Here is a 25,782-nt window from a genome sequence, read left to right on the forward strand (position 1 = left end):
GGGAGAGTGTGTTTGGGGGAGGGTGTGTTTGAGGAGGATGTGGTTGGGGAGATAGGGATGGGGTCATGGTTGGAGGTGCATTTGGACACGATGAATTATTCGGAAGTCTGTGTATTCACTGCATTGTTGTCCTGGTGATAGAGATTGAGGTTTGACATTTGTCTATCCTCAGGAGCTCCTTCAGCAGGGATGTGTATTCCAGGAGCGACATGGATGGGAACGACCTGGATGGTTCAATCCGAAAGGACCTGCTCCAGTAAGTGGCTCCTCATCATTAATCTCAGCGTTAGTTCAAAAGTAACCATTTCCTGTTTGTATGTTGGACAGTGGCAGCTGGAAAGGTGCTGCACCCAGTTTGTAATTTGTGAGGACTCTGAGGGGTGGTCTGGTCAGGTGTGGGGTGATGGTCATCCATGATTGTGCCCATGTTCACCATCAGTTGTGACTCCTGAGACACTGAAGCAGTCAGTTCCCAAATGCAGGAAGATCCATACAATGTCCAGACTTCAGCTGAAACGTGACCCGTAAATGTTGTGGTGAGTAACTCCCCGCCTGACTCTCCACTTGCCTGGATGGGGGCAGCTCCAACAACACTCAAGAGACTCAACTCCATCCATGACAAAGCACCCTGCTTGACTGGCACCACATCCACTCCCTCCACCATACACTCTTAGTAGCAACAGTGTGTACCATCTACAAGATGAACTGCAGAAATTTACCAACGATCCCTCGACAGCACCCTCCAAACCCACAACCACTTCCATCTAGGAGAGCAAGGGCAGCAAGTACATGGGAGCACCATCATCTGCACGTCCTCCTCCAAGTCACTCACCATCCGGACTTGGAAATATGTTGCCATTCCTTCACTATTGCTGCGTCAAAATCCTGGGAGTCCCCTCGCTAAGGGAATTGTGGGTCACCCCACAGCACATGGACAGCAGTGGTTCAAGAAGGCAGCTCACCGACACCTTTTCTGAAGCTGCTGGGGATGTACAGTATGTACTGGCCCAGCCAGTGACACTGACACCCCATAGAGGTAAAACAATAACCAGTAACTGTGTTATCACACCTACCAGCTCACATTTCTAAATGTTTTATTTAAGTGTAAAAATGGTGAAGTTACAGTGCCTTTTGAAAGGACTTCTCAAACACCAGAGTTAGGACCATCTGCCAGATGCATTTGTGCTTTAGGAAAGGTACTGAGAGAACAGAGAATGAATTTCTTACTCACTCGTCTGTCTGTCATTTACTGTCTCTCTGGTTGTATCGAGATAATGGATGCATTGATCATTATCTTTCAGATTATTCTCTGGAAAGGTTCCTGCAAACTGGAAAGCAGCCAATTTAATTCCATTACTTAAGAAAGGGGGGAGATAGAGAACTAAAAACCTGTTTGTTTGATGTCAGTAATAGAGAAAATGTTTGAATTTATTGTAAAAAATGTGATAATTTGAGTGCTGCCGAATACAGTGATCATCATTAATTGGTGCATTCTCAGTGACAATGCTTCTACCAAGCAGAGTACAGCACAGGAGCAGGCCCTTCAGCCCACCATGTCTGTGCTGACCATGATGCTATCCTAAACTCGTCCCATCTACTTACACCTGGTCTGTATCCCTGTATTCTCTACCTGTTCATGTCTCTGTCTAAATGCCTCTTAAATGTTGCTACTGAATCTGTTTCTACCACATTCCTGGTGCCTGTGTTTAAACAAAAAACCTCCTTTCAACCTCCTCCCTCTCACCTTCGACCTATGCTCCTTCATATTTGACATTTCCACCCTGGGAAAATGACAGAATATCCACCTATCTATGCCTCTCGTTATTTTATATACTTGGATCAGGTTGCCCCTCAGTCTCCAACGCTCGAGTGTAGTCAGACAGTTTGTTTAACCTCTCCGCGTAGCTAACACAGCTCCAGTCTAAGCAACATTCTGTTACACAACCTCTCCAAAGCCTCCACATCCTTCCTATAGTGTGGTGACCAGAACTGCACACAGTCCTCCAAACGTGGCCTCAACTAAAGTTGTATATGGCTGCAGCATGACTTGCCAACTTTTATACCCAGTGCCTTGATCAATAAAAGCAAGCATCTTTACAACCTTACCCACTTCTGTTGCCACTTCCAGGAACGGTAGATGGTAGCCCAAGATCCCTCTGTACATCACTGATCCTGACCACCCTGCCATTTCATGCATACTTTCCAATCAATATCCAAACAATCCACAAAATATCAGTCCTCCATTTTGTTGAATTGGTAATCTTGTGAGTGGTCCTGGTGAGTCTAAGACAAAAAGCTTCAACAATATGTGTCAGTGTCAGCAATAGTTAAGTTGTCTATAATCACATGACTAAGTGTGGCCATTGGACACTTCGAAGAGAATGGGAACATCGGGCAGAGGCAGCATGGAGTGGTGAAAGGAAAATCATGCTTCACAAAGTTATCGGAGTGGTTTGGGGATTTTATGTTTAACAAAGATGATGCATTTGGATGTTCAAATGATTTTTGATATAGTCCCAGGCATGAGTTTAGAAACATAGATAAGTACAGCACAGAACAGGCCCTTTGGCCCATGATGTTGTGCTGAGGTTTAATCCTAATGTAAAATATAGTAACTTAACCTACACACCCCTCAACTCACTGCTATCCATGTGCATGTCTAGCAGTCGCTTAAATGTCCCCAAGGACTCTGCTTCCACCACCACCGCTGGCAATGCATTCCATGCATTCACAGGGGAAGAGGAGCAGAGCAGTAGTCTTTGGGGACTCGATAGTTAGGGGGACAGATAGGTTCTGTGGGGACGAGAGAGACTCACGGTTGGTGTGTTGCCTCCTGGGTGCCAGGGTCCATGATGTCTCTGATCATGTTTTTGGGATCCTTTGGGGGAGGGAGAGCAGCTCCAAGTCATGTTCCACATTGGCACCAACAACATAGGTAGGAAGAGAGATGGGGATTTAAGGCTGAAATTCAGGGAGCTAGGATGGAAGCTTAGAGCTAGGACAAACAGAGTTGTTTTCTCTGGTTTGCTGCCTGTGCCACATGCCAGTGAGGTGAGGAATAGGGAGAGAGAGGAGTTGAATACGTGGCTACAGGGATGGTGCAGGAGGCGGGAATTGGGTTTTTGGATAATTGGAGTTCTTTCTGGGGTAGGTGGGACCTCTACAAGCAGGAGGGTCTTCATCTAAACCAGAGGGGTACCAGTATCCTGGGTGGGAAATTCGCTAAGGCTATTAAGGTGGATTTAAACTAATCCAGCAGGGGGATGGGAACCAGAATTGTAGGACAGGTCCAGAAGGGGATGAGAGTAGGGAGTTCCCAAATCAAGTATCTGACACTGGCAAGCGAGAACCTGGTTTGAAGTGTGTGTACTTCAACGCGAGGAGCATCCGAAATAAAGTGGGTGAACTGGCAGCGTCGGTTAGTACCTGGGACTTCGATGTTGTGGTCATTACGGAGACATGGACAGAGCAGGGACAAGAATGGCTGTTGCAGGTTCTGGGATTCAGATGTTTCAGTAAGAACAGAGAAGATGGTAAAAGAGGGGGAGGTGTGGCATCGTTGGTCAAGGACAGTATTACGGTTGCAGAAAGGATGTTTGGGGACTCGTCAACTGAGGTAGTATGGGCTGAGGTTAGAAACAGGAAAGGAGAGGTTACCATGCTGGGGGATTTCTATAGGCCTCCGAAGAGTCCCAGAGACGTAGAGCTGAAAATGTGTTGCTGGAAAAGCGCAGCAGGTCAGGTAGCATCCAAGGAACAGGAGATTCGACGTTTCGGGCATAAGCCCTTCTTCAGGAATGAGGAAAGTGTGTCCAGCAGGCTAAGATAAAAGGTAGGGAGGAGGGACTTGGGGGAGGGGCGTTGGAGATGCGATAGGTGGAAGGAGGTCAAGGTGAGGGTGATAGGCCGGAGTGGGGTGGGGGCGGAGAGGTCAGGAAGAAGATTGCAGGTTAGGAAGGCAGTGCTGAGTTTGAGGGATTTGACTGAGACAAGGTGGGGGAGGGGAAAGGAGAAAATTGAAGAAATCTAAGTTATTCCGTTGTGGTTGGAGGGTTCCCAGGTGGAAGATGAGACACTCTTCCTCCAACTGTCGTGTTGTTATGGTCTGGCGATGGAGGAGTCCAAGGACCTGCATGTTCTTGGTGGAGTGGGAGGGGGAGTTGAAGTGTTGAGCCACGGGGTGGTTGGGTTGGTTGGTCCGGGTGTCCCAGAGGTGTTTGCTGAAACGTTCTGCAAGTAGGCGGCCCGTCTCCCCAATATAGAGGAGGCCACATCGGGTGCAGCGGATGCAATAGATGATGTGAGTGGAGGTGCAGGTGAATTTGTGGCAGATATGGAAGGATTCCTTGGGGCCTTGGAGAGAAGTTATGGAGGAGGTGTGGGCGCAAGTTTTGCATTTCTTGCGATTGCAGAGGAAGGTGCTGGGAGTGGAGGTTGGGTTGGTGGGGGGTGTGGACCCTACAAGGGAGTCACGGAGGGAGTGGTCTTTTCGGAATGCTGATAGGGGAGGGGAGGGAAATATATCCCTGGTGGTGGGGTCCATTTGGAGGTGGAAGTAGGTGAGCACTTTGGAGACAGCGATCACAATTCTGTCAGGTTTACTTTAGTGATAGAAAGGGATAGGTGTACTCCACCGAGCAAGAGTTACAGCTGGGGGAAGGGAAATGATGATGCAATTAGGAAAGATTTAGGAAACGTAGAATGGGGAAGGGAACTGCAGGGGATGAGCACATTAGGAATGTGGAGTTTATTTAAGGAAAAGCTCCTGTGTGTCCGAGATAAGTATGTACCTGTCAGGCAGGGAGGAAGATATAGAACAGGTGAGCCGTGGTTTACTAAGGAAGTGGAGTCCCTGGTCAAGAAGAAGAAGAAGGCTTATGTTAGGACAAAATGTGAAAACTCAGCTGGGGCGCTTGAGGGTTACAAGGAAGTCAGGAAAGACCTAAAAAGAGAGCTCAGAAGAGCCAGGAGCAGACATGAGAAGTTGTTGGCGGATAGGATCAGGGTAAACCCTAAAGCTTTCCATAGGTATGTCAGGAATAAAAGAATGATGAGATTAAATTAGGGCCAATCAAGGATAATAGTGGGAAATTGTGTGTGGAGTCAGAGGAGATAGGGGAAGTACTAAATAAATATTTTTCGACAGTGTTCACTGTAGAAAATGAAAATGTTGGCGAGGAAGGTACAGAGATACTTGCATCTAGACTAGAAGAGATTGAGGTTCACAAGGAAGTGGTATTAGAAATACTGCAGAGTGTGAAAATAGATAAGTCCCCTGGGCTGGATGGGATCTATCCTAGGATCCTCTGGGAAGCCAGGGAAGAGATTGCCGAGTCTTTGGCATTGATCTTCAAATCATCATTGTTTACAGGAATAGTGCCTGAGGACTGGAGGATAGCAAATGTGGTTCCCTTGTTCAAAAAGGGTAGTAGAGACAAGGCTGGTAATTACAGACCAGTGAGTCTCACTTCAGTTGTTGGTAAAGTGTTGGAAAAGGTTATAAGAGATAGGATTTATAACCATTTAGAAAAGAATAATCTGATCATGGACAGTCAGCACGGTTTTGTGAAGGGTAGGTCATGCCTAACGAATCTTTAAGAGTTTTTTGACAAAGTGACCAAACAGGTAGATGAGAGTAAACTGGTTGATGTGGTGTATATGGATTTCAGCAAGGTGTTCGATAAGGTTCCACACAGTAGGCTATTATACAAAATGTGGAGGAATGGGATTGTGGGAGATATAGCAGTTTGGATCAGTAATTGGCTTGCTGAAAGAAAACAGAGGGTTGTTGTTGATGGGACATGTTCATCTTGGTGTCCAGTTACTAGCGGTGTAACGTAAAGGCCAGTGTTGGGTCCACTGCTGTTTGTCATTTTTATAAATGACCTGGGTGAGGGCGTAGAAGGGTGGGTTAGTAAATTTGCAGGCGACACTAAGGTCGGTGGAGTTGTGGATAGTGACGAAGGATGTAGTAGGTTGCAGAGAGACATAGATAAGCTGCAGAGCTGGGCTGAGAGGTGGCAAATGGAGTTTATTGTGGACAAGTGTGAGGTGATTCACTTTGGACGGAGTAATCAGAATGCAAAGTACTAGGTTAATGGTAAGATTCTTGGGAGTGCAGATGAGCAGAGAGATCTCGGTGTCCAGATTGACAGGGTTGTTAAAAAGGCATATAGTGTTTTGGCCTTTATTAATAGAGGGATTGAGTTCCGGAACCAGGAGGTTATGCTGCAGCTGTACAAAGCTCTGGTACGGCCGCACTTGGAGTATTGTGTACAGTTCTGGTCACCGCATTATAAGAAGGATGTGGGAGCTTTGGAAAGGGTGCAGAGGAGGTTTACTAGGATGTTGCCTGGTATGGAGGGGAGGTTAACGAGGAAAGGCTGAGGGCCTTGAGGCTGTTTTCGTTAGAGAGAAGAAGGTTGAGAGGTGACTTAATAGAGACATACAAGATAATCAGAGGTTAGATAGGGTGGACAGGGAGAGCCTTTTTCCCAGTACGGGGACGGCAAGCACGAGGGGACATAGCCTTAAATTGAGGTGTGATAGATATAGGACAGATGTCAGAGGTAGTTTCTTTACTCAGAGAGTAGTAAGGGTATGGAATGCTTTGCCTGCAATGGTAGTAGATTCGCCAACTTTAAGTACATTTAAGTCGTCATTGGATAAACATATGGACGTACATGGAATAGTGTAGGTGGGATGGGCTTCAGATTGGTATGACAGGTCGGCGCAACATCGAGGGCCGAAGGACCTGTACTGCGCTGTAATGTTCTATGTAACTCTCTGCGTAAAGAACCTACCTCTGATGTCTCCTTTATACCTTCCTCCTAATATCTTCAAACTATGATCCCTCGTACCAGTCAATCCTGCCCTGGGGAAAAGTCTCTGGCTATTGACTCTATTCCACTCATTAGCTTGTATACCTCGATCCGGTGTCCTCTCTTCCTCCATCTCTCCAGAGAGAAAAGTCTGAGCTTATTCAGCCTTTCTTCATAAGGCAAGCCCTCCAGTCCAGGCAGCATCCTGGTAAACCTTCTTTGCAGCCTCTCCAAAGCCGCTGTATCTTTCCTACAGCAGGGCGACCAGAACTGGACACAATATTCCAAGAGTGATTTCACCAGGGGCTTGTTGAGCTGCAGCAAAACCTCGCATCTCAAACTCGATCCCCCTGTTAATGAAAGCCAAAATACCATATGCTTTCTTAACAACCCTATCCACTTGGGCGGCAACTTTGAGGGATCTGTGTACCTGCACACCCAGATCCCTCTGCTCCTCCACACTACCTAGAATCCTGTCTTTAATCCTATATTCAGCATTCCAGTTCAACCTTCCCAAATGCATCACTTCGCATTTATCCAGGTTGAACTCCATCTGTCATTTCTCAGCCCAGCTCTGCATCCTGTCTATGTCGCGCTGCAGCCTGCAGTAGCCCTCAATACTATCGACGACACCTCCAACCTTTGAGTCATCTGCAAATTTACTAACCCACCCCTCACCCTCCTCATCCAAGTCATTTATAAAAACTACAAAGAGCAGAGGCCCAAGAACAGAGCCCTGCAGGACCCCACTCAGCACTGAATTCCAGGCAGAATACTTTCCATCGACAACCATTCTCTCCTTCTGTCAGTCAGTCAATTCTGAATCCAGATAGCCACATCTCCCTGTATCCCATACTTCCTGACGTTATGAATGAGCCTGTATTTGTTACTTTCCAGTCTGGTGGAACTTTCCAGAACCCAATGAATTTCCTAACCTTAACAACAAAGCATCTAGCTCATTAGCAAATTCTTTTAAAATCCTGGGATGAAGGCCATCCGAATCCAGGCAACTGTGAAGTCAGTTTCCTGTCAAGTGACTGTCACCCAGTCACAGTCAGTTAGGTCACCGAGATCTATTACCGCCAGGCACTTAGTATTCACTTGTTTCCTCAACTCGCTGGCAGCTTTATGGTTCTCAGTCAGAGACTGCTGCTAATCTAACTTATAACATGAGAGATTCCCGTTCTCCAAACACTTAAGTTTACCCTCCCTCAATCTCGTCTGTGCTCCAACACCATCTCAGTTTCCTTTCTCTGGCTCATTGTTAATCTTTCTGTTCTGTTGTGACTTCCCTTGCATTAGCTTCTGAATTATGATTATTATGGATTTTATGGAAACAAGCGACATGAGGATTACAGATATAGCCAACTGCTGCATGACGATTACACCTTTGACTTCCCCCCACACCATCAACAGGTACGAATAGGTTCTGATTCTCCTCTACACTGAGTGTCATTCACTTAGAACCCACTTGTACTGTGTGTGTGTGTGTGTGTGTGTGTGTGTGTGTGTGTGTGTGTGTGTGTGTGTGTGTGTGTGTGTGTGTGTCTGTGTGTCTGTCTGTGTGTGTCTGTCTGTGTGTAAGTGTGTGTGTCTGTATGAATGTGTGTGTCTGTGTGTGTATATGTGTGTCTCTGTGTATGTTTCTGTGTGTGTGTGTCTGTGTGTATGTGTGTATGTCTGTGTATGTGTCTGTGTTTGTGTGTCTGTATGTCTGTGTGTGTGTGTGTCTGTGTGTGTGTGTCTGTGTGTATGTGTGTATGTCTGTGTATGTGTCTGTGTTTGTGTGTCTGTATGTCTGTGTGTGTGTGTGTCTGTGTGTGTGTGTGTGTATGTCTGTGTATGTGTCTGTGTGTGTGTGTCTGTGTGTGTGTCTGTGTGTGTTTGTGTGTCTGTATGTCTGTGTGTGTGTGTCTGTGTGTGTGTCTGTGTGTGTTTGTGTGTCTGTATGTCTGTGTGTCTGTGTGTGTGTCTGTGTGTGTGCTGCTGCCACAAAACACCACAATTGTACCTCACTTGCCACAAACATCACAAAACGTATAAATGTTTAAAATTCCAATGAGATTCCAAATTGACGAAGTTGTCTCAGTGTATTTCAGTGTGTCTCTGTATGACTGTCTGTATGTGTCTTTGTGCCTATCTGTGTGTATGTGTGTCTTTGTGTCAGTGTGTATCTGCCAGTGAGTTGGTCTGTATGTGTGACTGTATCAGTCTATGGGGAGATGTGTGAATGTGTGTCAGTCTGTGGGAGTGTGCATGAGTGAGATTGTGTGTCAGTCAGTGGGCAGGTATGTGTACGAGTGTCCGTCAGTCTGTGTGAGAATCTGTATGTGTGTGAGATTGTGTGTCAGTCTGTGGGGAGGTGTGCTTGTGGAGTGTGCGTCAGTCTGTGTGAGACTCTGTGTGTGTGAGTGTGTGTGAATATGTGTGTGTGTGACATTGTGTGTCAGTCTGTGGGGAGGTGTGTGTGTGAGTGTGCGTCAGTCTATATGAGACTGTGTGAGTGTGTGTGTGTGTGTGTGTGTGTGAATGTATGTGTATGAATATGTGTGTGTGTGTGTGTGTGTGTGTGTGTGTGAGAGACACTGGTTCCATTGCTTTGTGGTTCAGACTGTATCAGGTACTTGGTGGTAGATTTACCTCCCATTCTGATGTGTTGGTGCAGATTAAGTCCGAGTGTGGAAGTTGCCGGAATGCTGTCGCCGTGTTTGACATGTCCTATTTTGGGAAGTTCTACCTCCTGGGCCCAGATGCTAAGAAGGCAGTGGATTGGCTGTTTACTGCTGATGTCAGTGCATCATCAGGTAATGGTGGATCTTCCCAACCTCCTCCCTGTGACTCCCTTGCCCCATAACTGTCCTACCCCCCCTTTGACTGAGCCCTCCCATAGCACAACTACCTACCCACCCCCTCACCCACACCTGACCCTCTCCCCAACACACCCCACAGCATCCACTTCCCCTCTCTCCTCTCGCCTCCCCCACGCTGATTTACACCTTCATTATGAACATCCGTTTACTGTTCCTTGTCCCTCAGTCTCTGAGTCATAGAGATGTACAGCACAGAGACAGACCCTTCGGTCCAACCCGTCCATGCCGACCAGATATCCCAACCCAATCTAGACCCACCTGCCAGCATCCGGCCCATATCCCTCCAAACCCTTCCTATTCATATACCCATCCAAATGCCTTTTAAATGTTGCAATTGTACCAGCCTCCACCACTTCCTCTGGCAGCTCATTCCATACACGTACCACCCTCTGTGTGAAAAAGTTGCCCCTTAGGTCTCTTTTATATCTTTCCCCTCTCACCCTAAACCTATGTCCTCTAGATCTGGACTCCCTGACCCCAGGGAAAAGACTTTGTCTATTTATCCTATCCATGCTCCTCATAATTTTGTAAACCTCTATAAGGTCACCCCTCAGCATCCGACACTCCAGGGAAAACAGCCCCAGCCTGTTCAGCCTCTCCCTGTAGCTCAGATCCTCCAACCCTGGCAACATCCTTGTAAATCTTTTCTGAACCCTTTCAAGTTTCACAACATCTTTCTGATAGGATGGAGACCAGAATTGCATGTAATATTCCAACAGTGACCTAACCAATGCCCTGTACAGCCGCAACATGACCTCCCAACTCCTGTACTCAATACTCTGACCAATAAAGGAAAGCATACCAAACGCCTTCCTCACTATCCTATCTACCTGCGACTCCATTTTCAAGGAGCTATGAACCTGCACTCCAAGGTCTCTTTGTTCAGCAACACTCCTTAGGACCTTACCATTAAGTGTATAAGTCCTGCTAAGATTTGCTTTCTCAAAATGCAGCACCTCGCATTTATCTGAATTAAACTCCATCTGCCACTTCTCAGCCCATTGGCCCATCCTGTTGTAATCTGAGGTAACCCTCTTCGCTGTCCACTACACTACCAATTTTGGTGTCATCTGCAAACTTATTAACTGTACCTCTTATGCTCGCATCCAAATCATTTATGTAAATGATGTAAAGTAGTGTTCCTGGCTGACAGCGGCCATTTCCTCCCCCATCATGCCCCACGTTGTCAGTTGTATAAGACAGTTAGCACCTGAGAGGGTTAACTGTTATCAGGACATTGGCTCCAACGATGGTGGACAGTTCCTGATGGAGCGAGGTGCTGGTCATGGGACTGTCCAGGCTGGTCTGGTGGTGATTCTAAGGAAATGGTAATGTTCTTTGAGCCTGATGTCTGAAAGCAGACCGTTGTCTGTCTCTGATGTAATGTAACTAGCCACGCATTAATATGTATAAATGTGTATTTACTATTCATCAAGCCCGCGACTGGATCATAGCGATTAAATGATACCGTTATTTTCAGGTAAAACCGTTTACACCTGTATGCTGAACAGTCACGGTGGGACAGAGAGTGACCTCACAGTGAGCCGAATCGAGAGCACTCCTCAAGGAACGGAACTCACTCCTGCCTTTCAGGGTAATTACTGCACCCAGCACCCACCGTGCCCAGCATCCAGCACCCACCGCGCCCAGCACCCACCGCGTCCAGCACCCACCGCATCCAGCACCCACTCACCACACCTAGTCCCACCATGCCCAGTTCACAACGCACCCAGCACTAATTGCACCCACTGCAACCAGCACCCACCGCACCCAGCTCCCACTGCACCAAACACCCAGCTCCCACTGCACCCAGCACCCACCACACCCAGCTCCCACTGCACCCGGCACCCACCACACCCAGCTCCCACTGCACCAAACACCCAGCTCCCACTGCACCCAGCACCCATCACACCCAGCTCCCACTGCACCAAACACCCAGCTCCCACCGCGCCCAGCATCCTCCACACCCAGCTCCCACCGCGCCCAGGTCTCTCCACATCTAGCACCCAGCTCCCACTGCACCCAGCTCTCCCCACATTGTTCCCAGGGTAGGGACAACTCAGTTAGATACAGAATAAAGCTCTCTCTGTACCATCCCCGATGAAACATTCACAAGACAGGGGCAGCACAGGGTTTGATACAGAGTAATGCTCTGTCTACACTGTCCCCATCAAACATTCCCAGGACTGGGTTAGGAGACTGTCATTAAGCTCCCTACATATTGACCAATTTTTAAAGGTTTTGTAAATATCTGGTTAATTTTAATTGTGTTGAAATAATGAGAAAGTGGTTTTGGTTTGGACAGTGATTAAAATATAATACTTTCTGATTTGGGCACTAACGTTTAATAGAATTAAAGTATTTCTCTGCAGCTGCTGTGTTTGTGCGGCAGTAACTCAATTGAACATCTCCAGCCTGAAGGCTGTGTCTAAATTTCGTTTCCATTTTAGTTTTTATCTTCTTAAAAGCAACAAACAACAGTAATTTAATTGCAGTGACATCCAACAGAAGATTGTTTAATCTGAGTGGGTTGTGTAACTCAATTGAAAGACCTGTGTAATTACAGACCTTGTCTGTGTGTGTGTCTGTGTGTGGGTCTCTCTCCCAGTGCTGTCTGTATCTGTTCACTGTGCCTGGGTCGTGCAGACTGACCCCTGACCCCTGACCTTGTGTTGTGCTCTGGTGCAGGTGATGGCTATTACCTGGCAGTTGGAGGTGCAGTGGCCCAGCACAATTGGTCCCACATCAACTCTGTGCTCCAGGACCAGGGACTGAACTGTCAGCTTCGTGATTATTCAGAGGAGCTGGGAATGATCAGCGTGCAGGGACCACAGAGGTGTGGAGATCTGTGGTTCACAATACTCACTGGATTGGAGCAGGCTGGCAGGAAACAGCTAGGACAGTGGGTGATAAGAGTGCAGTAGTGATTCTGGGGTCTGAGGTTTGGGTAGAATTGAAGGCAAATTACTAAGAATTTACAAGCATTTCATAGGTGTGAATGGTTCCTCGTTTTGAGTCTCTTCACAAATTGACTTGTGAGTAAATTGGAACACAATGCAGGACATTGTGAAATAATCGTTCGTTAGTACAAGGAACTGTTTAAAATTACAGCCCTGCAAGGAATCAGAAGAAAGTGAGGGCGGCAGATGCTGGAGATCAGAGTCAAAATGTATGGAGCTGGAGAGGAGCAGGAGAGTCAATGTTTCAGGCATAAGCCCTTCATCAGGAATGTGAAGCAAGGGAAGGGGCTGAGAGATAAATAGGAGGGGGTGGGGCTGGGGGAAAGGTAGCTGGGAAGGTAATAGATGCAGACGGGGCGTGATGGTGATAGGTCAGAGGGGAGGGTGGGGCAGATAGGTGGGAAGGAAGATGTGCAGGTAAGACAGTTCAAGAGGGCAGTGCCAAGTTGGAGGGTTGGATCTGCGATAAGGCAGAGGGAGGGGAGTTCAGGAAACTGATGAGATCGGCATTGATCCTGTGTGGTTGGAGGGTCCCAAGGCGGAAGGTGAGGTGTTCTTCCTCCAGGCGCCGGGGCGTCTGGAATTTGGCGGTGGTGGAGGCCGAGAACTTGCATGTCCTTGGTGGAGGGGGAATTGAAGTGTTCAGCCAGGGGGTTGGCCGATGTGTGTCCCACAGATGTTCTCTGAAACATTCTGAAAGTTGGCATCCTGTCTCTCCAATGTAGAGGAGACCACATTGAGAGCAGTGGACACAGTAATGAGGTGTTTGGATGTGCAGGAAAATCTCTGCTGAATGTGGAAGGATCCTTTGGGGCCTTGGGTGGAGGTGAGGGGGGAGGTGTGGGTGCAGGTATTACACCTCCTGTAGTGACATGGGAAGGTGCCGGGAGTGGAGGGTGGGCTGGTGAGGTGGTGGACCTAACGAGGGAGTTGTGGAGGGAATGGTCTCTGTGGAACGCAGATAGGGGGGCTGGGAAATATATCTCTGATGGTGGGGTCTGACTGTAGGTGACAGATATGGTGGACAATGATGCATTGTATCCAGAGATTGGTTGGGGGGGAGGTGAGGGCTGGGGGATTGTATCCTTGCTGCTGTTAGAGGGGTGTGGTTCAAGGGTGGAGAGAAATGGAGGAGATGCACTGGACGGCATTGTTGACCATGTGGAAGGGAAATTGGGGTCCTTGAAGTAGGAGGCCATCTGGGATGTTCTGGAGTAGAATTGCTCCTCCTGGGGCTGGATGCGGTGGAGGAATTGGGAGTAAGGGATAGCGTTTTTACGGGAGGGAGCATGGAAGGACGTGTAGTCCAGGTAGCTGTGGGAGTTGGTGGTTTTGAAGTAGATGTCCGTGTTGCATCAGTTGCCGGAGATGGAGACGGAGAGGTCCAGGAAGGGGAGGTAGGTGTCCGAGATGGTTCACCCCACCCCTCTGGATACAGGGCATTATCCTCTGTCATTTCTGCCATCTACAGTCAGACCCCACAACCAGAAACATATTTCCCTCCCTACCCCTAACAGCATTCTGCAAAGACCATTCCCTCCACAACACCCCTTCACCAGGCTGCCCTCCACTCCCGGCACCTTTCCATGCCACTACAGGAGGTGGAATACCTGCACCCACACCTCCCCCCTCACCTCCATCCAAGGCCCCACAGGATCCTTCCACATTCGGCAGAGATTTTCCTGCACATCCAAACACCTCACTACTGTGTCTGTTGCTGTCAATGTGGTCTCCTCTACATCAGGGAGACAGGATGCCAACTCATGGAATGTTTTAGAGAATATCTGTGGGACACGCGTCGGCCAACCCCCTGGCTGAACACTTCAATTCCCCCTCCACCAAGGACATGCAAGTCCTCGGCCTCTTCCACCGCCAAATTCCAGCCCCCCGGCGCCTGGAGGAAGAACACCTCACCTTCCGCCTTGGGACCCTCCAACCACACAGGATCAATGCCGATCTCATCAGTTTCCTGAACTCCCCTCCCTCTGCCTTATCGCAGATCCAACCCTCCAACTTGGCACTGCCCTCTTGAACTGTCTTACCTGCACATCTTCCTTCCCACCTATCTGCCCCACCCTCCCGTCTGACCTATCACCATCACGCCCCGTCTGCATCTATTACCTTCCCAGCTACCTTTCCCCCAGCCCCAACCCCTCCTATTTATCTTGCCCCACATTCCTGATGAAGGGTTTATGCCGATTTTCCCACTCCTCGGATGCTGCCTGACTGTTGTGCTTTTCTAGCACCTCATTTTTCAACCCTGTATGGGAATACATTGTCAGATCTGGGGAACCCAAGATGGAGGATGGGAACAAATTGCGATTGTTGGAGCTGCTCCTTTTGAGGTATTTTGGTGTTGGAGGTGATTTCCTCAAATTCCAGGAGCAGCAATACTGTTTTATATGTTGCTGCATTGTTTTGGAACTTCGAGGGGAAAAGGATCAAAACAACGGCCCTTTAAAAGGAAGACGACAGAAAAAGGCAGCGACCACATGGTCAGTGAGGGAGAGAGACAACGATTCTGACACTGCCAACTGGCACAACAGTGAATCTGTAGTTACTGTCTCTGCTGTTTGAGTTCATGTATCTCTGGACATCAGTGTATGTCCAGGAAAAATTAAACAGTGAAACGCACGACTGACCTTGGAGGAACCTGCATGGGAGAGTTCACAGCACAGAAACAGATAAGTGCATAGTTTTAATTGTAACTTTGCTGTGAGTGGGTGGAGCAAGTTCTTCCTTGGTTATGTTTTATTGGGATCTGTCTCATGGTTTATATTTTTAAAATTTAATCAAAAGTACTAAGTTAGCCTGAAGCACTGTTTTGGAACAAAATGACAGTGCTATTTTCTGGGTCTGTAGATCATAAAGAAGCAAAGAATGATATGCTCTTCCTGTCAGATGTAAGAGTTTACGGAGAGTTTCCATGTTACTGATGATTATGTCTGCAGGAAGTGTCTTTGGTTGAGAATCCTATCAGATTGCATGGAATAGGAATTTACAAGAGCTAGGGGGTGTGATGGATGGCAGTTTTAGGAAGGGAGAAAGGTCATAGATACAGTCTATGGAGTCTGGGTTAACTCCAGAAAAGGTAGGAAGGGTAGGCAGGTAGTGCAGACGTTTCCTGTAGCTATCCCCATTTCAAGCAAGCATACTGTTTTGGAAAATTTTGGGATGATAGACTCTTAGGGGAATGTAGCACGAATAGCCAAGTTTCTGGTACCAAGACTGGCTCTAATATAATGAGGGGTCTGTCGGGTTCCAAGAGATCAAGGGACTCTCTAGTCAGAAGTACAGATAGACATTTCTGTGGCCAGCAGCGAAAAATCAGAATGGTGTGTTGCTTCCCTGGTGCCAGGATCAAGGATGTCTCAGAGAGGGTGCAGAATGTTCTCACGGGGGAGAGGGGCCAGCAAGAGGTCATTGTCCACATTGGAACCAATGACATAGGAAGGGATAGTCTGAAGGGAGTCTGAAGGGAGATTACAGAGAGTTAGGCAGGAATTTAAAAAGGAGGTCCTCAAGGGTAGTAATATCTGAATTACTCCCAGTGCTACGAGCTAGTGAGGGCAGGAATAGGAGAATAGAGCAGATGAATGCATGGCTGAGGAGCTGGTATATTGAGGAAGGATTCACATTTTTGGATCATTGGAATCTCTTTTGCGGTAGAAGTGAGCTGTACAAGAAGGACGGATTGCACCTAAATTGGAAGGGGACTAATATACTGGCAGGGAGATTTGCTAGAGCTGCTTGGGAGGATTTAAACTAGTAAGGTGGGGTGGGACCCAGGGAGATAGTGAGGAAAGAGATCAATCTGAGACGGGTACAGCTGAGAACAGAAGTGAGTCAAACAGTCAGGGCAGGCAGGGACAAGGTAGGACTAATAAATTACACTGCATTTATTTCAATGCAAGGGGCCTAACAGGAAGGCAGATGAACTCAGGGCGTGGTTAGGAAGTTGGGACTGGGATATCATAGCAATTACAGAAACATGGCTCAGGGTTGGGCAGGACTGGCAGCTTAATGTTCCAGGATACAAATGCTACAGGAAGGATAGAAAGGGAGGAAAGAGAGGAGGGGGAGTGGCATTTTTGATAAGCATTACAGCTGTGCTGAGGGAGGATATTCCTGGAAATATATCCTGGGAAGTTATTTGGGTGGAACTGAGAAATAAGAAAGGGACGATAACTTTATTGGGATTGTATTACACTACCCCCCCCCCCCACAAACACACACACACACACACACAATAGTCAGAGGGAAATCGAGAAACACATTTATAAGGAGATCTCAGCTATCTGTCAGAATAATAGGGTAGTTATGGTAGGGGATTTTAACTTTCCAAACATAGCCTGGGACTGCCATAGTGTTAAGGGTTTAGATGGAGAGGAATTTGTTAAGTGTGTACAAGACAATTTTCTGATTCAGTATGTGAATGTACCTACTAGAGAAGGTGCAAAACTTGACCTACTCTTGGGAAATAAGGCAGGGCAGGTGACTGAGTTGTCAGTGGGGAGCACTTTGGGGCCAGCGCCATAATTCTATTCGTTTTAAAATAGTGATGGAAAAGGATAGACCAGATCTAAAAGTTGAAGTTCTAAATTTGAGGAAGGCCAATTTGACAGTATTAGGCAAGAACTTTCAAAAGTTGGTTGGGCGCAGATGTTTGCAGGTAAAGGGACGGCTGGAAAATGGGAAGCCTTCAGAAATGAGATAATGAGAGTCCAGAGAAAGTATATTCCTGTCAGGGTGAAAGGAAAGGCTGGTAGGTATAGGGAATGCTGGATGACTAAAGAAATTAGGGTTTGGTTAAGAAAAAGAAGGAAGCATATGTTAGGTACAGACAGGATAGATCGAGTGAATCCTTAGAAGAGTATCAAGGAAGTAGGAGTATACTTAGGAGGGAAATCAGGAGGGCAAAATGGGGACATGAGATAGCTTTGGCAAATAGAATTAAGGAGAATCCAAAGGGTTTTATGAATACTTGAAGGACAGAAGATAACTAGGGAGAGAATAGGGCCCCTCAAAATCAGCAAGGCGGCCTTTGTGTGGAACTGCAGGAGATGGGGAGATACTAAACGAGTATTTTGCATCAGTATTTACTGTGGAGAAGGATATGGAAGATATAGACTGTAGGGAAATAGATGGTGACATCTTGAAAAAAATCTCCATATTACAGAGGAGGAAGTGCTGGATGTCTTAAAATGCATAAAGGTGGATAAATGCCCAGAACTCTGTGGGAAGTGATTGCTGGGCCCCTTACTGAGATATTTGTATCATCGATATTGACAGGTGAGGTGTCGGAAGACTGGAGGTTGGCTAACATGATGCCACTGTTTAAGAAGGGTGGTAAAGACAAGCCAGGGAACTATAGACCAGTGAGCCTGACCTCGGTGGTGGGCAAGTTTTTGGAGGGAATCCTGAGGGACAGGATGTAGATGCATTTTGAAAGGCAAGGACTGATTAGGGATCGTCAACATGGCTTTGTGCGTGGGAAATCACGTCTCACAAACCTGATTGGATTTTTTGAAGAAGTAGCTGTTCTCATTGGAGAAAAGAAGGTTTAGGGGAGATTTGATAGAGGTGTACAAGATGATTAGGGGTTTAGATAGGGTAGACACTGAGAACCTTTTACCGCTAATGGAGTCAGCTGTTACAAGGGGACACAGCTTTAAATTAAGGGGTGGAAGGTATAGGACAGATGTTAGGGGTAGATTCTTTACACAGCGGGTTGTGAGTTCATGGAATGCCCTGCCAGTAGCAGTGGTGAACGCTCCCTCTTTATGGTCATTTAAGCGGGCATTGGATAAGCATATGGAAGTTATTGGGCTAGTGTAGGTTAGGTAGGATTCGGTTGGCGCAACATTGAGGGCTGAAGGGCCTGTACTGCGCTGTATTTTTCTATGTTCTATGTTCTATGTTCTAAGTAACAAAGAGGATTGATGAGGGCAGAGCGGTAGATGTGATCTATATGGACTTCAGTAAGGCGTTCAACAAGGTTCCCCATGGGAGACTGATTAGCAAGGTTAGATCTCATGGAATACAGGGAAAACTAGCCATTTGGATACAGAACTGGCTCAAAGGTAGAAGACAGAGGGTGGTGGTGGAGGATTGTTTTTCAGACTGGGAGGCCTGTGACCAGTGGAGTGCCACAAGGATCAGTGCTGGGTCCTCTACTTTTCGTCATTTATATAAATGATCTGGATATGAACGTCAAAGCTGTAGTTAGTAAGTTTACAAATGACACCAAAATTGGAGGTGTAGTGGACAGCAAAGAGGGTTAGACTACAACAGGATCTTGACCAGATGGGACAATGGGCTGAGAAGTGGCAGATGGAGTTTAATTCAGATAAATGTGAGGTGCTGCATTTTGGGAAAGCAAATCTTAGCAGGACTTACACATAATGGTCAGGTCCTAGGGAGTGTTGCTGAACAAAGAGACCTTGGAGTGCAGGTTCATAGCTCCTTGAAAGTGGAGTCGCAGGTCGATAGGATAGTGAAGAAGGCGTTTGGTATGGTTTCCTTTATTGGTCAGAGTATTGAGTACAGGAGTTGGGAGGTTATGTTGCAGCTGTACAGGACATTGGTTAGGCCACTGTTGGAATACTGTGTGCAATTCTGGTCTCCTTCCTATTGGAAAGATGTTGTGAAACTTGGAAGGATTTAGAAAAGATTTACAAGGATGTTGTCAGGATTGGAGGATCTGAGCTATAGGGAGAGGCTGAACAGGCTGGGGTTGTTTTCCCTGGAGCGTTGGAGGCTGAGGGGTGACCTTACAGAGGTTTATAAAATCATGAGGGGCATGGATAGGGTGAATAGCCATGAACTTTTGCATAGGGTGGGAGAATTCAGAACTAGAGAGCATAGATTTAAGATGAGAGGGGAAAAATTTAAAAGGGATTCAAGGGGCAACATTTTCACACAGAGGGTGGTGCGTGTATGGAATGATCTGCCAGAGGAAGTGGTAGAGGTTGGTACAATTACAACATTTAAAAGGCATTTGGATGGGTATATGATTAGGAAGGGTTTGGAGGGATATGGGCCGGGTGCTGGCAGGTGGGACTAGATTAGATTCCCTACAGTATGGAAACAGGCCCTTCAGCCCAACAAGTCCACACTGACCCTCCGAAGAGTAACTATTCCCTTACCCTATATTTACCCCTGACTTGGCAATTTAGCATGGTCAATTCACCTGACCTGCACATCTTTGGATAATGGGAGGAAACTGGAGCACCCGGAGGAAACACGTGGAGAGAATGTGCAAACGTCACACAGACAGTTGCCTGAGGTGGCAATCGAGCCTGGGTCCCTGGTGTTGTGAGGCAGCAGTGCTAACCACTGAGCCACCGTGTTGCCCCATCTGGTCAGCATGGACGAGTTGGACTGAAGGGTCTGTGTCCGTGCTGTACATCTCTCTGACTCTATGACTCTATTTGTTAATCAAGGGCCCCTCCTCTATTGGCAGACTGACAGGCTCAGGGTCGGATTATAGACAGGACTTTGAATTGATAGTAAGTGACAGGTATCCTCCAGGGATTGGTGCTAAAGGCTCATGGAGCTGTGACTTTTCTCTGTAGGACTGCAATATAAGGGGACTGTCCTTCCTCACTGATAGCAAACCTGGGTGGACGACCCCACATTCACTGATGTTGGAGGGAGAGTGGTTTGGATTTACCAGGATGGCCAACCAGACTCCTAAGATTAAATGATGAGGAGAGATGAAACAAATTCTGATTGACCTTTGGAATTTAGATAGTTAAGGAGGATTTAATCACAACTTCCACAATTTTCAGGGGAACAAATATGATAAAAAGACTAACATTTAAATAATGCATTTTACAATTACTGGAAGTCTCAGGTTTGTGAACCTTTTCAAATTCTGTACCACGGAACACGATGGAAACTGAGTCTGAGTGTGTTTAAGACAGCGATTGACAGAAATCGACAGATTGATAGAGATTGATAGAGTGGACAGTTTGATAGAGTGGACAGTTTGATAGAGATGGACAGATCAACAGAGATCGACAGTAAGAGCATTGAAGTATTTGATCAGCCATGATCATATTGAAAGGTGGGCAAGCTCAATGGGTTGAAAGACAGCCCCCTCTTCCTCCGTTCCCCAGTATATTATCTGATCCTTGTGGTACCCCTCTCGTCACAGCCTGATTAGACAAGAATGAGACATTAGTTTCTGCTGTCTGCCAGTCAGTGCATCCCTCCTGGACCGTGTTCTTTCCTTTTGTTAACCAACTTCCTGTGGATGCTCTTATCACAATATATGACATCCATTGATTCCCTCTCTATTAATTTTGTTCATAACGTTCTCAAAACTCCTTTTGTCAAACACAGTTTTCCATTTGCAAATCCAGCCATATAATTATTATCCAAGTATCTGTTTATCACATCCTTTATGGGAGATGGAAAGTGACAAGGAACTGTTTCCGTTAGTTTCGGTAATGCAGTGTGAAGGGAGATGGTGTATGAACTGGAGTCAGACCTTGTAGGAGTGAAATTAGGAAACACTTCTACATAAAAGATGGTGGATGTTCAGAATGCTGTTCAGCATATCAGCTGGCCATTTGAAATCTGGGATTGACAGTCAAAGGGATCGAGGATTGGAGTTTGAGGTGATAGTTAAAGTGTGGTCTCAGTGGGTGGGGGCGCAGTCGTTAGGGACTACACAGTTCAGGATTGGGATTGGTATTTGGGCTTGTGTTCTCTGGAGCAGTATTGGGAGGGGGTTGCAGGAGCTGAAGAATGGGGCAATCAGCCAAGATTGTGGAAGAGGAAGCCTGGAAAGATGGGCATTGAAATTGCTGTGTTTCTGGTTAATGTGACACTGACCATTCCTCTCTCAATCCACAGTCGCTCGGTGCTACAGGAAGTTCTCGATACTGATCTTAGCAATGAGGCTTTCCCCTTCTCGACACACCAGGTTGTGAAGGCAGCTGGACACACAGTGAGTTCACTTCTCCTCTCCTGCCCACCATTGGTCAGCATTCACCTGTCTGTCCAATCCGGCTCAGTCTCTTATTTATTGCTGTTAAAAACCATGAACTTGTGGAATAATCTCACTGAATTGTTCAGTGAAACCCATAAGGCTGTAAGATATCAGAGCAGAATTAGGCCACTCAGCCCATCAAGACTGCTCCGCTATTTGATCATGGCTGATACGTTTCTCAACCCCATTCTCACGGTAACCTTTGATCCCCTCACCAATCAACAACCTCTCAATCTCCATCTTAAACATATTCGCTGACCAGGCATCCACAGGCCTCTGCAACAATGGGTTCCAGAAATTCACCACCCTCTGGTGAAGAGATTCCTCCTCATTCTCAGTTCTAAAGGACCATTCTTTCACTCTGAGGCTGAGCCATCATGTCCTAGTGTCTCCTTTTAATGGAAACATCTACACTATACAGATCTCTCAGTATTCTGTAAGTTTTAAATCAGATCCCTCCTTAACCTTAGAAACTCCATCATTATGAGTACAGACCCAGAGTCCTTAACCGCTCTTCAGGTGACAAACCCTTCATCCCCAGGATTATTTTCGTAAACCTTCCCTGGAGCACTTCCTTCCTTTTCTGCCCAAAATTGTTCATAATGTTACAAATGATGTCAGACCATCACCGTACACAGCCTCAGCATTACATCCCTGCTCTTGTATTCTCGCTGTATTGAAATGAAAACTAACATAGCATCTTCCTTCCCAATTGCCAACTTGAAGATTTTTGTGTTTGAAGTGGTGGAAGATTTAACTGGTTTGATGAGTTTTGGTAACTGATTGTTCCTTGAAACCTGGTGAAGTTATAAACAGCTGAAAATGTGTTGCTGGTCAAAGCACAGCAGGCCAGGCAGCATCTCAGGAATAGAGAATTCTCTATTCCTGAGATGCTGCCTGGCCTGCTGTGCTTTGACCAGCAACACATTTTCAGCTGTGATCTCCAGCATCTGCAGACCTCATTTTTTACTCGAAGTTATAAACAGAACCACCATCACAGCAAACCTCATAAGCAGCAAGTGATTGAGCTAAGTGACGGATCAGATCGAAGCATGACAGTCCTGTCTCATCTGGTCATGAATGGTGGTGACAATGTTGGGAAGATGCTCCCATTGGTAGGAGAGACTAGGACCTGAGAGCACAGCCTTAGAGTAAAGGGAAGACCTTTTAGAACGGAGATAAGGAGAAACTTCTTCAGCCAGAGAGTGGGGAATCTGTGGGATTCATTGCCACAGGAGGCTGGGGAGACCAGGTCAATGAGAATATTTAAAACTGAGATAGACAGGTTCTTGAGTGTCAAGGGGATCAAGGATTATGGGGGGAGAGTTGGAGAATGGGATTGAGAAACTTATCAGCCATGATTGAATGTTGGAGCAGACTCAATGGGCTGAATGGCCTGATTTCTGCTCCTATATTTTATAGTCTAACTCACTGGAGAAGAGTGCTCCACAAGTGTTTCCATCCTCAATGATGAGGGAGCCTTGCACATTGGTAGAAAAGATGAGGTTGAAGCATTCACAGCATTCTTTAGCTCAAAGTGCTGAGTGGATGATCCATCTCGGCCTCCTCCAATAGTCCCCAGCCTCACAGATACCAGTGTTCAGCCATTTCTATTCACTTCATGTGATATCAAGAAATGTTTAAAAGGGCATCGGCCCTGACAACGTTCCAGGAATTGTACGGAAGATTAAGCTCCAAAGCTCATCATTCATAACGTCAGGAAATACGGATACAGGGGGATTTAGCTATCTGGATTCAAAATTGGCTGGCTGACAGAAGGCAGAGAATGGTTATACATAGAAAGTATTCTGCCTGGACGTCAGTGTTGTGTGGGGTCCCGCAGGGGTCTGTTCTTGTGCCTCTGCTCATTGTAGTTTTTATAAATGACTTGGTTGAGGGGTGGGTTAGTAAATTTGCAGATGACACAAAGGTTGGAGGTGTCATCGATAGTATAGAGGGCTACTGCAGGCTGCAGCGTGACATAGACAGGATGCAGAGCTGGGCTGAGAAATGGCAGATGGAGTTCAACCTGGATAAATGCGAAATGATATATTTGGAAGGTCGAATTCGAATGATGAATTTAGGATTAAAGACAGGATTCTTGGTAGTGTGGAGGAACAGAGGGATCTGGGTGTGCAAGTACATAGATCCCTCAAAGTGGATAAGGGTGTGAAGAAAGCATATGGTGTTTTGGCTTTCATTAACAGGGGGATCGAGTTTGAGATGCAAGGTTTTGCTACAGCTCTACAAGCCCCTGGTGAGATCACTCTTGGAATATTGTGTCCAGTTCTGGTCGCCCTACTGTAGGAAAGATACAGTGGCTTTGGAGAGGGTGCAATGAAGGTTTACCAGCATGCTGCCTGGACTGGAGGGCTTGCCTTATGAAGAAAGGCTGAATAAGCTCTGACTTCTCTCTCTGGAGAGATGGAGGAAGAGAAGAAACCTGATCGAGGTATACAAGCTAATGAGTGGAATAGATAGAGTCAATAGCCAGAGACTTTTCCCCAGGGCAGGATTGACTGGTACGAGGGATCATAGTTTGAAGATATTAGGAGGAAGGTATAAAGGAGACATCAGAGGTAGGTTCTTTACGCAGAGAGTTGTGAATGCATGGAATGCGTTGCCAGTGGTGGTGGTGGAAGCAGAGTCATTGGGGACATTTAAGCGACTGCGAGACATGCACATGGATAGCAGTGAGTTGAGGGGTGTGTATGTTATTTTATTATACATTAGGATTAAACTTCAACACAACATCATGGGCCAAAGGGTCTGTACTGTGCTGTACTTTTCTATGTTCTATGTTCTAACTTGCCGCTCCCCTAGCCAAGCTGTTCCAGTGCAGTTACATCACTGGCATCTAACCCGACAATGTGGAAAAATGGTCAGATATAAACTGTATATTAAAAAGCAGCACAAATCCAACGTGGCCAATTACTGCTCCTGTGTGATGGAAGGGGTCATCAACAGTGCTATCTAACGGCATCTCCTCAGTTGCACCCAGTTTGAGTTCCCCCAGGGCCACTCAGCGCCTGACCTCATTACAGCCTTGGTTCAGGGATGGACAAAAGAACTGAATTCCAGAGTCCCTTCCCAACAAGACTCCATGTGATCACGTGTAGCGTTAAGGAGCCCTAGCAAAACTAGGATTGGTGCAATCTCTCTTGGCACTTAGGGAGGTGGCTGTGGTTGTTGGAGATCAATCATCTCAGCTCTAGGACATCTCTGCAGGAGTTCCTCAGGGTAGTGGCCTGGACCCAACCATCTTCAATTGTTTATTCAATTACCTTCTCTCCTTCATAAGGTCAGAAATGTTGCGGATGTGTGCCAGTGATGGCACAATGTTCACCATTATTTGTGATTCACAGATACTGGAATGTAACAAGATCTGGACAATCTCCAGGCTTGAATTGACAAGTGACAAGTAACATTCACGTCACACAAATGCCAGGCTATGACCATCTCCAATGAGAAATAATCTAACCACCATCCCTTGACATTCAATGGTGTTACCATCATTGAATCTCCCGCTATCAACATCCTGGGAGTTACCAGAAACTGAATTGGACCTGCCACATAAACACTGTGGTTACAAGAACAAGTTAGCAGCTGGGAATCCTGCAGTGAGTAACTCACCTGCTGTCTCCCCAAAGTCTGTCCACCACCTACAAGACACAGGTCAGGAGTGTGACGGAATACTCCCCACTTGCCTGGATGGGTGTAGCCCCAACAACACTCAAGAAGCTTGACACCAAAGCAGCCTGTCTGATTGGCACCACATCCACAAACATCCACTCCCTCCACCACTGACAGTTAGTAGCAGCAGTGTGTACCATCTATAAAATGCACTGCAAAAATTCACCAAGGCTCCTCAGACAGCACCTTCCAAACCCATGACCAAATACATCTAGAAGCACAGGTGGAGAGACACAAGGCAATACTATCACCTGGAAGTTCCCCTCCAAGCCATTACCATCCTGACTTTAAAGTATATCACTGTTCCGTCAGTGTCACTGTGTTGAAATCCTGGGATTCCCTCCCTAAGGGTATTGTGGGTTTACATACCAACAGCACGTGGACTGCAACAGTTGGAGAAGGCAATTCACCAACACCTTCTGAAGGACAACGAGGGG

The 25,782-nt window shown here is 46.7% G+C and overlaps 1 protein-coding gene across 2 annotated transcripts in view; it reads left to right on the forward strand.

The window, feature by feature from the left end:
- The window catches only part of sardh (sarcosine dehydrogenase), a 116,995-nt gene that overhangs the window by 75,247 nt on the left and 15,966 nt on the right, over positions 1-25,782 (forward strand). For both annotated transcript variants that reach the window (XM_060841686.1, XM_060841687.1), the window contains exons 12-17: positions 173-256; positions 8,124-8,237; positions 9,487-9,625; positions 11,172-11,285; positions 12,380-12,527; positions 21,517-21,610. In XM_060841686.1, the coding sequence (XP_060697669.1) occupies positions 173-256; positions 8,124-8,237; positions 9,487-9,625; positions 11,172-11,285; positions 12,380-12,527; positions 21,517-21,610 (693 nt within the window). The remainder of the gene's footprint in view (positions 1-172; positions 257-8,123; positions 8,238-9,486; positions 9,626-11,171; positions 11,286-12,379; positions 12,528-21,516; positions 21,611-25,782) is intronic.

Source organism: Hemiscyllium ocellatum, chromosome 21 (genome assembly GCF_020745735.1).
Source record: "Hemiscyllium ocellatum isolate sHemOce1 chromosome 21, sHemOce1.pat.X.cur, whole genome shotgun sequence".
NCBI classification, from domain to species: Eukaryota; Metazoa; Chordata; class Chondrichthyes; order Orectolobiformes; family Hemiscylliidae; genus Hemiscyllium; species Hemiscyllium ocellatum.